The following is a 15,263-nucleotide window of genomic DNA, read 5'->3' as shown; positions in this document are numbered from 1 at the left end:
AAGGCATCACAGGTGCGCTGCAGACAAAAGGGCTGTCCCAAAAGGTAAAATAAATATTCTGCCTCCTAAGATAGCTTCTTTTGGCCATGTGCTTAGCAGCTATTCACACCGAATGTACATTCCGTGACACTCGGTGCCAGTGGGCAAAGGCTCACCAAAACTGGACAATTAAAGAATGGAAAAACATAGCCTGGTCTAATGAATCTGGATTTCTGCTGAGGTACACAGATGGAAGGCCCACTGCAGCCTCAGCTTTCTGTTCTTGGCTGACAGAAGTGGAACCCGACGTTGTCTTCTACTGTTGTAGCCCATTCGCCTCGAGGTTTGACATGTTGTGCATTCTGAGATGCTATTCTGCTCACTACAATTGTACAGAGGGGTTATCGGAGTTACCATAGCTTTTCTGTCAGCTCAAACGAGTCTGGCCATTCTCCATTGACCTCTCTCATCAACAAGGCATTGCCGTCTGCAGAACTGCCACTCACTGGGTATTTTTTTGTTTTTGGCACCATTAGGAGTAAATTCTAGAGACAGTTGTGCATGAAAATCCTAGGAGATCAGCAGTTATACTCAGTCCATCTGGCTCAAAAAATGATGCCACGTTCGAAATCACTGAGATCACATTTTTCCCCATTCTGATGGTTGATGTGAACATTAACTGAAGCTCCTGACCCCTATCTGCATGATTTTATGCATTGCACTGCTGCCACATGATTGGCTGATTAGATTATTGTACGAATAAAAAGGTGTACAGGTGTACCTAATAAAGTGGTCACGAAGTGTATTTGTCTGTCATTTTTCCAGTTGTTATTCATTGCAAACGTGTATCAAGTTAAAAATAACAAACTTTTAAAAATGTGTCGCAGAACACTTGTTCTGTTCTATTTGTCACTAGGATTTGGAAGAACACTTCTATCTCTCTGTTGCTGTCTGTCTCTCTCTCCTTTTCTACTCTAAATGTGTGCCTTCAAGGGATCTGTAATTTGTAGATTCTTTTCAAAGCACCTGGTAATCTCAACTCAACACCTCACTGTGTCTGTCTAAATGCTTTCCCTTTTTAAGCTGTCTTTCCAAACCTTACAGTTCTGCTTTGATTCGCTCAATGCTTTTCCAACAAACATCAGAAATGGAGCACGGAAAGGCGATTCTCTACAGTGTAAGGTTTTTAAATGGAGCAAGAAGAACCAGAGATGCACTCTTTCCTGTCTGGCCCTGATCATCCATGGCTCTTTCTTTGTCACACAGATATAGAAAGGATTTAGTGAGGTCTATAAAATGGTCTTGGTCATGGATGCATTTAGTTGAATGCATCCTCAAACCTTGAGGTCCATTTATAGCTGTGCATGGACAAGCGAATATGTTGAAAGAATGATGCAATTACATATATATATATATATATATATATATATATATATATATATATATATATATATATATATATATATGGTTTTTTTTTTTTTTTTTTTTGACAAGGAATGTTGATTAATCAACAGAAAAATGACTGTAAATGAGCCAGAGTTAGCCATATAGGCTAATTTTCATCTGTTGTCCTTCGCCAGTTCTTAAAAAGGCAACCTTAAAATAAAATAACTTATCACAGATATCACATACAGATAATACATACAAACTAATACCCAAACCAGTACAATGCACCCCCACCAAACAAACAGTGAACACAGCCATGAATAAGTATCAACACTACATACATAAAAAAAAAAAAAAAAAAGAAGAAAAAAGTGGATTGGCAAAGGAGTCTGAAATTCAATGGATTATCTTCATTTTTTATATCATATCAAGGGCTTGCATATTCTAGAAGTTTTAATAAAGACGCTCAGTGGTTTGCTGAGGTGGGTATGTGTGTATACTGCATACTCTGATCAGCCACAACATTAAACCACCTTGCCTAATATTGTGTAGGTCCCCCTCACACTGCCAAAACAGCACCAAGCCTCATCTCAGAATAGCAAGTCAAGTCAACCTTTATTTATAGAGCACATTTAAAAACAACAGAAGTTGACCCAAAGTGCTTAACAGATCAAACAAACAAAATGACAGAGTGATATAAAAACAGACTGATTTAAATATAAAGTTAAATATAAAACTAAATATAAAACTAGCATTCTGAGATGCTATTCTTCTCACCACAATTGTACAGAGCGGTTATCTGAGTTACCGTAGACTTTCAGTTCGAATCAGTCTGGCCATTCTCTGCTGACTGCTCTTATCATCAAGGCATTTCCATCCAGAGAACTACCACTCACTGTCGCTGATGTCCTGGGATTTTCACACACAACAGTCTCTAGAATTTACTCAGAATGGTGCCAAAAACAAAAAACATCCAATGAGGGGCAGTTCTGCTGATGGAAATGCCTTGTTGATTAGAGAGGTCAACAGAGAATGGCCAGACTGGTTCAAGCTGACAAAGTCTATGGTAACTCAGATAACCGCTCTGTACAATTGTGGTGAGAAGAATAGCATCTTAGAATGCTATTCTGAGATGCAGGTTGGCGCAGTTTTGGCGGCACGAGGGGGACCTACACAATATTAGGCAATTGGTTTTAATGTTGTGGCTGATCAGTGTATATTATTATCAGTATTTGTATTTTAATTTTTTTCTCCCAATGTTCTCTAATATTAGTAAAGTTTTTCTGTGCCAAAGTGGTCATAATTTAGTTTGGCCATTTTCCACCCTCTCTCTGACCCTTAGAATTAAACTGTGAATGTTTTTATTATTTTATTTTATTTTTGCTGCTAAAAGTTTGGAAGACCCCTATTATACAACTTCATCCGTAGTGCCTCACCATGACTGGGGTGGCATATGTGGTGTTGACATGTAAATATTGGCAGTAATATGTGCATTTGTTTACAGGATGTTTTGTTGCACACTCAGTTTGTTTTATTGTTGAAACATGGAGTGCGAGGAAAATTCTTTATGGCTCCAGAGTGATTGGACATTGGTTGCTTGCCAAGAGCAGCACTTGCTCTGATTTCATGTCAAACATGGCTTAACTTTTTATCCCACCCCACTATATATATATTTAAAAAGCATTCTGGGCCCCTTCTGGTTTGACACATTTATAAGACATTGCTTCCTTCCTCCCAGCAGGAAGTCCACTGACCCATTGCGGTTAATGACTTAGCATTAGCATCAATCACCCCCCCCCCCCCCCAAATCTATCTATCCCTTCTTGTGGAGCGTGTCAGTCTGTCAGGGTTTCCTGTGTGCTGTTTCCTCTCTTTTGGGTCAATGCGAGCACAAAAAAAAAAAAAAAGATGATTTTCAGGATGCTCTTGGTTGCCACAATCCAGACATACAAAACAAGAATTCTGGGAATTCCAGGCCACTGAGATTACAGTGTGTGGATCAGATGAGGTTATCAGCAGCGAGTCAAACTAAGTTATAGGAGTCTCAAAAGAGATTGTGATACAACTGAGCAGACCTTTGGCAGGATTGAATATGCTAGAACATTTCTGTTCGGTTATTATAAAGAATCTATAAATGTTAAGGTAATTGATGCATAACATGTCTATTGAAAGTAGTTTTTTTATATCAACATCAAGATTGTAGGTTAAAGTGTAATGTATGTGAATATGTAAGGGAAAGTTTTTCAAAACCTTAAATCTTTTCGCCTTTCTTAGTTCTTTTTAAATGACTTTGAGGTCTGACAAATGAATGTATGTTTGATAAGTCAATATTTTTGCAATTCTTTTTGGTGACCCTAGTTGCACAGAAATCACACACTTCAGGTTTAAATTCCCCATGCACTATGTGTTTTTCTATCTTTGTAGCTCCGCTTTTCGAGAAGTCAGACAACGTCATGAAAGAGGGAACATGCTCGGCCACATGTGAGGACTTCCATCAGATGAAGATGACTGTTCTCCAACTCAAACAGAAGGTACCCCAATCCAGCACCTATCACTCTTAACATGTTTTATCTGCAGGACCCTGCCTGGCCTTAGCCATTAAAACAAACAGATTTCATTTTATATGTATGTCCTCATCCGTAGACATGAGCCGACCCAACGAGAGCCTACCTGCCAATATTTCACAAGCCAGTGGGACTCAGGTTATACAAGTCTTTGAGGACATGTTGCCAACTTTATAGAAGAAATAAAATACACTAAAACATGCCCCAAACGCCTGAGTGATCTGGTACTGTGATGTATGTCTGTCCTTGCTGCAGGCTAGTAAATCACGTTGAACACGCAGAATGTGGTTTAGTCAGGGTAAGGGTGCGAAGTCAGTGTTCTGCAGTCAAAGTGAGACTGTCAACAAATCCACTCAGCACCCTCATGGACATGGCTTGATATATAGCTCTCACATGTGTGGTCCTATAGGCTATGAGGGAACAGATTGAGGGAATAAATAGCAAATGTAGACCACTTAGAGTGAGGCTAGAATTAATGTTCTATGAAAAAGGAATGCACAAAACTCTGATATGGTTGATGCAGATTCTTTCTCAGACTAGGTTTTGTAACTTCTCCCCTGTTGCTTTGCCTTGTTTGGATAGAGTTGCTTTATTGGCTTGCTTGAGTAGCTTTATTTCCTGTTTTTGTTTTGTTTTTACACCTCTCACCTCGTTTTGTTATGTACTCATAAACTCTGTCCCAAATCCCGGTGAGCTGCGTACCTAGCCAGTATTTTAAGGCATTATAGGCACGCTCCTGACACTAAGGCTGTTCCAAAAGTTATAGGCTGCCTTCTAAGGGGCCGTTCACACAGAATGCATTTTTGTGCCCGTCTGTACTGTTTTTGAATTGTTTTATCTATGTAAACATACGCTAGATGGACGTCTTTAACCATTGTGTGGTGTCTCGCTTTTTTCCTCAGCGTATCGCTCAGGAGCAGTGCGGTTTATAGAAGGTGTGTCAGGTTAAAAAGAATGTCAACTTTTAAAAACGATATGCCTCGGTTCTGTTCTGGGTTCTGTTTATCTACCTTTTTTAGTGCAAGACATGTTTGGTTTGAACAGCAGCCAAGATACCTTATTTTGGGCAAAATCTTAGGCTCTTCATAGGCTTTCATTGTGGAGAAGCCAATCTAGGAATGTAATGCAACAAGCTCTGTAAAAATATTCATTCAAGATGGTTACAAATATGATTGTATTTCATTTACTACCAAAAAATATCAATAGAAAAGTTAATCTAATCAAAAACTTACTGTGTGGACAATTTAGTTTTAAGCTTATTAGAGTGTCACATTAGCTTAGCATGCTAACATCAAACTTTAAAGGAATTAATTGCAACGGAGCTGTAGTGTTACAGTTCAACAGCTGATCTTTTATGCAAAATGGACTGTTCTTCATAGAAAATAATTCTGCTAATCTCTTGTGGCATTGTAAGGTGTTGACATTGGCATTCGGTGCAAGATGGAATTGAAATATATGCCGTCCAAGGAACCAACACAAATCAAAACCAGAAATAAAGACAAATGGGATTTAAATTGCTTGCAATGGGCTGAACACAGACACTCACATAGATTTATGCGTTACGCCTAGGGCTATATCTACTGTGTGTGGCGAGACCTCAAAGGTCTGTGTGTGTGTGCTCTGTTGTCCAAAGCTCAGAGGTTGGCAGGTATTGGATACTTCCAGTTCATCCAAAGAGCCTCCAGTTCTTTGAAAATACTCTGCAAAGAATGTTTGTAAAAAACAGGCACTGATCTCTGTCTGTGCGCCGACCTGAATTATTCAGGGATTTTTTGTTGTTGCAAATGGCATGTACGCAGATGTTACAGTTTATAGATCAGATTACATGCTCTGTGTCACTGGGCATTCCATTTTGTTAAAGTTCTCTACAATGTTTCCATTAATATCACAACTTTTAGTCATTCTCTCCTGTCAGACTGTACTGTCAGACAATTGAAACATTGGTTCTGTTCCTCTGACATTTGCTTAAAACTGACAGCAATTTTTGCTCTCTTGGTTCTGTTAAACTTCAGAAATCAGATTTGACAATTCCAGTGTTTGAAGGTAGTTCATAGGACTTTCACGAATATGAAATTTTGGCTGGTGATTAATTTTCATACAAATAATTGTGATTAATGAATTGTCAATTTTGTTCATATCAGTTACACTGTAAGCTTAAAACATATACATCTTTAGAAAAAAGTTGTTTTTTCACAAACTTTAAAACAATGCTATTTAATAATATATTATTAAATATAAAATATTATAACCAATATTTTTGGGTTGTTGTTTTTGGAACCCTGCCCACGTTAGTATTATATTTATAACAGTAATAATAGTATTAGTATTGATTATTATAATAATTACTATTATGGTTTTTATATATTTATTACATATATTTTGCATACTGCACTAGAAAAGATACAGAAAATGTGCATTTCATGACATTTCTATATTTTCTTAAAATTCCCTTATTTGGATAGCAACGTGTGATTGAAATTTAAAGTGCACAGTGATTGTGGTTATCTTAAATAATTGAGATTTGATCATATAATCACGATCAAGCGATTATGTAAAACCTTTTTAGAAATGAAGCATGAAAAACTTTGAGACCTGGGATAATCGGTGCGACATGTCCAACTTTTCTTTCCTCAGATAGCCATGTTGCCAAGTAACACGGAGGTGAATAAGCAGATGACCAATGAAAAGATGCTGACAAGACCTGGACCTCCTGGACCACCTGGGCCAGCAGGTAAGACTGTTGTGTATAAATGTATTAACAAATTCTTCAAGACAGTTTTCGTGTCTACTTTTGCTCTCATGTGATTTAGCAAAGGGTATTATACCTCTTTATAATACCAATTCATTTTTACATATTCAATTCCATTGATTTTAGCTCTCTTTATCTCTCTTTCTCTGTCTCTCAGGGAGCCCAGGACCCAAAGGTTCCCCTGGCCCTCCAGGACAGATGGGGCCACCAGGCTTGCCTGGCCCTCGTGGTGACATGGGGCCCATTGGTACCTCTCCGGACCTCTCTCATATCAAACAAGGTCGGCGTGGTCCAATGGTATGCATTATATCACACCTCATGTGTCACCTTAAAACATCACAATCATGCATTAAGTCTGTAATCAGGATCATTAACATTAACAGGATCATCTGATTTCTGAACAATGAAGAGTTAATCTGCCCCAGTTTGTATTACTGCATATTTAATTGTAATAACTAGTCTAGCTCGGAAAGTTCGAGCTTTTCACTCAGAATTGCATATTTTTATGTTTCTTATCACTTTCTGGCACAGGAATGACACAGGGCAATGTTGTTTTTGTTTTGCAGTTTATCTCTGCCACAAAGATAAACTCAAATTCTTCGGCTTTGTCACTTCTGTGCATTTATTAAGTGAAAACCAGCTGGTTCTTATTTATTAAGACTTACTAAAGGATGTACTGAAGCAGATTAAAGGATGAAAAGCTGTGGTGCTCAGTCTTGCTTGTGGAGATTACCTTTCTGCAGAGTTTAGTTCCAGCTCTCCTTTAACATACCGGCCTGTCATTTTCAAGTGAATCGCAAGACATCAATTAGCTGGTTTGGGTTTGTTGAAATGGTTAAAGAACAAGTACACCCAAAAATGATGTCATAATGTATTAACCCTCATGTAATTTCAAAACTGTATGTCTTTTTTTTTTTCTTCTCTGAAACACAAAAGGAAGTGTCAGGGGCTGCTCACAATTATTTATTTTATTATATTTTTCCCCTAAAACAAGTTAGATGCAGCACAGGAGATGCATTTTTAAAGCTGAAGTTCTTTTTAAAGGTGCACTCAGTAATTTTTTCCCTACTAAAAAAAGTTTTACTCCTAAAGAAATAAATTGTACATTTTGAAACATATGTATAAAATTATGACCAATCACATGAGATGAGGACTCTAGTCATATCAGTACCCTTATAAAAGCTGTTTTATTCTACATTGGGGAGGGATGCCCTCATAGGAGCTGCCATGTTAGAATCAAATGACCAGCCGAATACTACTCGCTTAATCTCAGTAACCATCTTGTTATTGGACACTTTCACTCTTGGATTAAATTGATCATGACTGATTGTGAATAGTGAATTTCTACAATGGCATCTGTAACTGAAAACTATTGATTTTGAATGATACTGCATTCACACTGCAAGTCCATGATGACAGAAACAAAAAGTTACTGAGTGTCCCTTTAACTTCACATATCTTTAAAAAAATGTGGGGCTTCTGTGTGGGATGCTAAAAAAATATGTTTCTCAACAGTCAAAGATGTCCGTCTAGTGCATGTTTGCTTTAACAAACTATTGAATAACAGCGCTGATGGAAAAATGCATTCGGTTTGAACGGCAGAACGTTTATACTGCTCTTTTCAGCTTCAGTCTGTTATAAAAAGCACAATGAAAGTATCATAAAAGTCAAAGAATGTGCACTACATTCCAAAGTATTCTGAAGCTATACAGTAGTTTTGTATGAGGAACAGACAGAAATTGAAGTCGTTATTTGTTTTAAATCTTCCCTCTGCCACAGCCCTCAAATCTTGTTTGTGTATATTCAAAAGATGCATCAAGACTTGGTTATCGTATGTATCATGACTGATTACAAAAAGGTTTGACCACACTGAAGTGAAAAAAGTAAAAAAAAATATTTGCACCAATAATTTTTCTGTTGTTTGGAAAAAAAAAAAGAAAAAAAAAAAGGAAAATTGAATGAGCTATTCACCTTCTACGTCTGCATAAAAGACTGACATATAATTACGGTACAATATTTTAGACTCTGTATTGTTTTATTTTAAATTAGTTTTTGTTTTGTTTTTTTGTCAAAGTCAGACTTTGTGTGAAAAGGCCTTTAGACTCACTGCAGGAAGTTAGGTCTCCAGGGTAGGATTGAGAGCACCCCTGGTGTTAAGATTATACTTGTCACAGTACTTGCATTCTTAAGATGCCGAGTAGCCTCCTAATAGTTATTCTTGGCCTTAGATTCTAGAACTTAATTCTTCATTCTTAATTTGTATCATTTGCTGATTTACTGCAGCAAGCTGCATTTCTGAGCACAGTATGAAGGTGTCATAGAGTGCTGACCTGTGGTTGCTATCAACAGTGACACGCTTTTCACTTCCTGTTATGCACTTTTAACCCTCATTACTCTCACACTTCTTCCCCAAACCGACGGACATAATGAATTATCATCTCTCACACACACACTCAAATTACAAGTGCCATGAATCACATCAGCCTTTCTAATGTTAACCTTTTCAGCCGAATCATCACTTTGCAGCATATGTGTATCTAGCCTCCAGAGACAAAGTCAGAGTTCACGACCATGGATATTTTGTAGATATACTGTGCAAAGGTCTGTTGTTGACGGTGGAAATATCACTGAATGTTTTCTTTCTACACTTAAATTGTATTTTTACTTGAAATACTTTTACTCCAAGGTCATGAATGCTGAGTGTAATGACTGGTCTCATTTGGGACATCATCAGATTTGAGCAATCTTAGATGTGGAATTCCTTGTTTTTTTGGAAATTTTTACAGGGACCCTTAATAGTTTCAGCAGGCTAGGCTGAAACTAGATCAACAGGTGCAAGATCTGCTTTATTTCCACAGAAGTCATTAAAAAATGTCTTTGAACTACCAGTACTGCAGATTAATTGGTTGTTGTGAAATAAGCTTTAAGTTTGAAGTATGGTATGTACAGTGTGTGTGTGTATATATATATATATATAAAAATTATATATATATATATATATATATATATATATATATATATATATATATATATATATATATATATATATATATATACAGGTGCATCTCAATAAATTAGAATGTTGTGGAAAAGTTCATTTATTTCAGTAATTCAACTCAAATTGTGAAACTCGTGTATTAAATTCAGTGCACACAGACTGAAGTAGTTTAAGTCTTTGGTTCTTTTAATTGTGATAATTTTGGCTCACATTTAACAAAAACCCACCAATTCACTATCTCAAAAAATTAGAATATGGTGACATGCCAATCAGCTAATCAACTCAAAACACCTCTAAAGGTTTCCTGAGCCTTCAAAATGGTCTCTCAGTTTGGTTCACTAGGCTACACAATCATGGGGAAGACTGCTGATCTGACAGTTGTCCAGAAGACAATCATTGACACCCTTCACAAGGAGGGTAAGCCACAAACATTCATTGCCAAAGAAGCTGGCTGTTCACAGAATGCTGTATCCAAGCTTGTTAACAGAAAGTTGAATGGAAGGAAAAAGTGTAGAAGAAGAAGATGCACAACCAACCAAGAGAACCACAGCCTTATGAGGATTGTCAAGCAAAATTGATTCAAGAATTTGGGTGAACTTCACAAGGAATGTACTGAGGTTGGGGTCAAGGGATCAAGAGCTACCACACACAGACGTGTCAAGGAATTTGGCTACAGTTGTCGTATTCCTCTGGTTAAGCCACTCCTGAACCACAGACAATGTCAGAGGCGTCTTACCTGGGCTAAGGAGAAGAAGAACTGGACTGTTGCCCAGTGGTCCAAAGTCCTCTTTTCAGATGAGAGCAAGTTTTGTATTTCATTTGGAAACCAAGGTCCTAGAGTCTGGAGGAAGGGTGGAGAAGCTCATAGCCCAAGTTGCTTGAAGTCCAGTATTAAGTTTCCACAGTCTGTGACGATTTGGGGTGCAATGTCATCTGCTGGTGTTGGTCCATTGTGTTTTTTGAAAACCAAAGTCACTGCACCCATTTACCAAGAAATTTTGGAGCACTTCATGCTTCCTTCTGCTGACCAGCTTTTTAAAGATGCTGATTTCATTTTCCAGCAGGATTTGGCACCTGCCCACACTGCCAAAAGCACCAAAAGTTGGTTAAATGACCATGATGTTGGTGTGCTTGACTGGCCAGCAAACTCACCAGACCTGAACCCCATAGAGAATCTGTGGGGTATTGTCAAGAGGAAAATGAGAAACAAGAGACCAAAAAATGCAGATGAGCTGAAGGCCACTGTCAAAGAAACCTGGGCTTCCATACCACCTCAGCAGTGCCACAAACTGATCACCTCCATGCCATGCTGAATTGAGGCAGTAATTAAAGCAAAAGGAGCCCCTACCAAGTATTGAGTACATATACAGTAAATGAACATACTTTCCAGAAGGCCAACAATTCACTAAAAAATTTTTTTTTATTGGTCTTATGATGTATTCTAATTTTTTGAGATAGTGAATTAGTGGGTTTTTGTTAAATGTGAGCCAAAATCATCGCAATTAAAAGAACCAAAGACTTAAACTACTTCAGTCTGTGTGCATTGAATTTATTTAATACACGAGTTTCACAATTTGAGTTGAATTACTGAAATAAATGAACTTTTCCACGACATTCTAATTTATTGAGATGCACCTGTATATATATATATACCGATCAGCAACAACATTAAAACTACCTGCCTAATATTGTGTAGGTCCCCCTCGTGCCACCAAATCAGCGGCAACCTGCATTTCAGAATAGCATTCTGAGATGATATTCTTCTCACCGCAATTGTACAGAGTGGTTATTTGAGTTACCGTAGACTTTGTTCGAACCAGTCTGGCCATTCTCTGTTGACCTCTCATCAACTATGATCTCAGTGATTTCAGTGATTTAGACTGTGGCATGATTGTTGGTACCAGATGGGCTGGTTTGAGTATTTCTGTAACCGCTGATCTCCTAGAATTTTCACGCACAACAGGCTCTAGAATTTACTCCGAATGGTGCCAAAAACAAAAAACATCCAGTGAGTGTCAGTTCTGTGGATGGAAATGCCTTGTTGATGAGAGAGGTCAACAGAGAATGGCCAGGCTGGTTCGAACTGAAAAAGTCTACGGTAAGTCCGATAACCGCTCTGTACAATTGTGGTGAGAAGGATAGCATCTCAGAATGCTATTCTGAAATGAGGGTTGGCGCAGTTTTGGCGGCACGAGGGGGACCTACACAATTTTAGGCAGGTGGTTTTAATGTTGTGGCTGATCAGTATATACCATTCGGAGTAAATTCTAGAGACTGTTGTGAGTGAAAGTCTCAGGAGATCAGCAGTTACAGAAATTCTCAAACCAGCCCATCTGGCACCAACAATCATGCCATGGTCCAAATCACAGAGATCAAATTCTTTCCCCATTCTGATGGATGATGTGAACAATAACTGAAGCTCCTGACCCATATATGCATGATTTTATGCACTGCTCTGCTGCCACACGATTGGCTGATTAGATAATCGCATGGATGATTTTTGGTGCCAGACGGGCTGGTTTGAGTATTTCTGTAACTGCTGATCTCCTGAGATTTTCACACACAACAGTCTCTAGAATTTACTCAGAATGTTGCCAAAAACAAAAAACATCCAGTGAGCGGCAGTTCTGCGGACGGAAATGCTTTGATGATAGAGGTCAACAGAGAATAACCAGACTGGTTCGAACTGACAAAGTCTACGGTAACTCGGATAACTGCTCTGTTGGTGCTGCTTTGGCAACACGAGGGGGACCTACACAGTATTAGGCAGATGGTTGTAATGTTGTGGCTGATTGGTGTATGTATTTTGCTTTGTAAAACCTGCATCACATTGTGAGAGATCTGTAAAACAGTTCATGCTGTAATGTGCTGCAAAAACCATTAAAATCAGACAAATATTTTAGTCTAAAATAAGAAAAACATTATGTGGTATTTTGTTAAAAATAAACGTGAACCACTCTTTCCAACATAAAGATTTTTCGATAGGATATGCAAAACAGCTGGTACAACACAGCCAGGAACAGCACTAGATTTGGTGGACTTGCCCACGTTATATATCTTTAGCTCTTCTGGTGTTTAGGAATGAGCTATTCTATTTCCTTATTACCTCACTGTGACTGGGTAGGCTGAGTTTCTTAACCGAATAGGCATCATTGACATGCAAATGTAGGAGCTTTTTTAAATGAATTTGGATTTCTGATGTTTGAAATATATATATATAAATGGGATCAAAGTCCCTTTCAATTGTTTCCGGAGTAGAAATTTTATTTAAAAATGCTGTTAACCGGCAAATTTTGTTCCATGAATTTTATCATGAAACCAAAATCCAAAGGGTTTATCACAGTAAATGTTCAGAATAACACCTCTTCCTGTTGCCCAAATGTGCTTTGATTCTGAAGGATTCCAAAGTATGAAAAAAAAAAAGAAATAATTCAGCCCACATAAGGTGACGTTTAGTCCAAATGCGCAGTGTGTGCGTGCATGCAGGAGATAGTGAAGCTATTGATTGATTTTAGATGGCTAGATGGGGGATATATTTAAGATATATTTAAGAATACATTTAATGAAAAGACTTAATTTTCTATAAACTTCTGTATACTATGTTTGTTATGATTTCTATGTTAATAATTCCCCCACATGGGAAAAAATGTAATCACTTATTTTCACTTATTTTGGTTGAGGCAAGTACTTTATTTTGAACTTGTTTTTCCAGGTCTCTTCTTTCTCTGTTGCGAGATGTGGCAACACTGCAACTGGTATATCACCTATCCTTAGCAAAGAGTACACTCATTTTAAAAAGAATGATATTAACTATTTTCTGTTTTGTTCTAACTAGTTACCATTTGTTAAATAAGGCTGCAGAACACTGGAACATATAAAAATAAATAAATAAATAAATAAATCTGCTCCGAATGAATCAAAATGAAAAATATTTGTTTTTAGTCCCTGGTTTTACATAGCACAATGAACTCTATTATTTGGGAAATAACAAGACAAATTCAATTTCTCATAATGAGTTATATAATCTTGTTAAATTTCCCTTATTGGCTTATAAACAGATCAGTTTTAACCATGTCTGAGTGCAATTGAGCAGCAGGTTTTCAGTTCTCCAGATCAGATGCGTGCTGTATCAAATCATGCCTAGCTGGGTCACCTCCGCCTGGGCTAGCACTTGAACATGTGTCCCCTAAACCCCATGACCTTCAGCTGGCTGACCTCTGACTCTCTGAATGGGGGCGGCTGCGCAGGTGGGGTTGAAACCAGGACAGATTTACTTTCTCATATATATATATACAGTTGTGCTCAAACGTTTGCATACCCTGGCAGAAATTGTGAAATTTTGGCATTGATTTTGAAAATATGACTGATCATGCAAAAAAACTTTTTATTTTTATTCTGTTTTTTTATAAGGATAGTGATCATATGAAGCCATTTATTATCACATAGTTGTTTGGCTCCTTTCTAAATCATAATGATAACAGAAATCACCCAAATGGCCCTGATCAAAAGTTTATATACCCTTGAATGTTTGGCCTTGTTACAGACACACAAGGTGACACACACAGGTTTAAATGGCAATTAAAGGTTAATTTCCCACACCTGTGGCTTTTTAAATTGCAATTAGTGTCTGTGTATAAATAGTCTGAGTTTGTTAGCTCTCATGTGGATGCACTGAGCAGGCTAAATACTGAGACATGGGGAGCTGAAAAGAACTGTCAAAAGACCTGCGTAACAAGGTAATGGAAATTTACAAAGATGGAAAAGGATATAAAAAGATATCCAAAGCCTTGAAAATGCCAGTCAGTACTGTTCAGTCACTTATTAAGAAGTGGAAAATTTAGGGATCTCTTGATACCAAGCCAAGGTCAGGTAGACCAAGAAACAACTGCCAGAAGAATTGTTTGGGATACAAAGAAAAACCCACAGGTAACTTCAGGAGAAATACAGGCTGCTCTGGAAAAAGACGGTGTGGTTGTTTCAAGGAGCAAAATACTTGTTGACCCCTCTCCAAACATAGTGCTTATGTTTGTGACCATAAAGCTCTATTTTGGTCTCGTCATTCCAAATTACAGTGTGCCAGAAGCTGTGAGGCGTGTCAAGGTGTTGTCGGGCATATTGTAACCGGGCTTTTTTGTGGCATTGGCTTCTTTCTGGCAACTCAACCATGCAGCTCATATTTTTTCAAGTATCGTCGTATTGTGCTCCTTGAAACAACCACACCGTCTTTTCCCAGAGCAACTTGTATTTCTCCTGAGGTTACCTGTGGGTTTTTCTTTGTATCCCGAACAATTCTTCTGGCAGTTGTGGCTGAAATCTTTCTTGGTCTACCTGACCTTGACTTGGTATCGAGAGATCCCCAAATTTTCCACTTCTTAATAAGTGACTGAACAGTACTGACTGGCATTTTCAAGGCTTTGGATATCTTTTTATATCCTTTTCCATCTTTATAAAGTTCCATTACCTTGTTACACAGGTCTTTTGACAGTTCTTTTCTGCTCCCCATGGCTCAGTATCTAGCCTGCTCAGTGCATCCACGTGAGAGCTAACAAACTCATTGACTATTTATACACAGACACTAATTGCAATT

At 37.9% G+C, this 15,263-nt stretch overlaps 1 protein-coding gene across 1 annotated transcript in view; it reads left to right on the top strand.

Annotated features, from left to right (window-relative positions):
• LOC127430783 (collagen and calcium-binding EGF domain-containing protein 1) overlaps window positions 1-15,263 on the top strand; it is a 74,840-nt gene that overhangs the window by 52,605 nt on the left and 6,972 nt on the right. Inside the window, exons 6-8 of the mRNA XM_051680848.1 lie at window positions 3,790-3,896; window positions 6,564-6,660; window positions 6,836-6,975. Coding sequence (XP_051536808.1) covers window positions 3,790-3,896; window positions 6,564-6,660; window positions 6,836-6,975 — 344 coding nt within the window. The remainder of the gene's footprint in view (window positions 1-3,789; window positions 3,897-6,563; window positions 6,661-6,835; window positions 6,976-15,263) is intronic.

Source organism: Myxocyprinus asiaticus, chromosome 40, assembly GCF_019703515.2.
Source record: "Myxocyprinus asiaticus isolate MX2 ecotype Aquarium Trade chromosome 40, UBuf_Myxa_2, whole genome shotgun sequence".
Classification (NCBI taxonomy): Eukaryota; Metazoa; Chordata; class Actinopteri; order Cypriniformes; family Catostomidae; genus Myxocyprinus; species Myxocyprinus asiaticus.
Note: the sequence above shows the minus strand (reverse complement) of the source record. Positions and strands in the feature narration are given on the sequence as shown.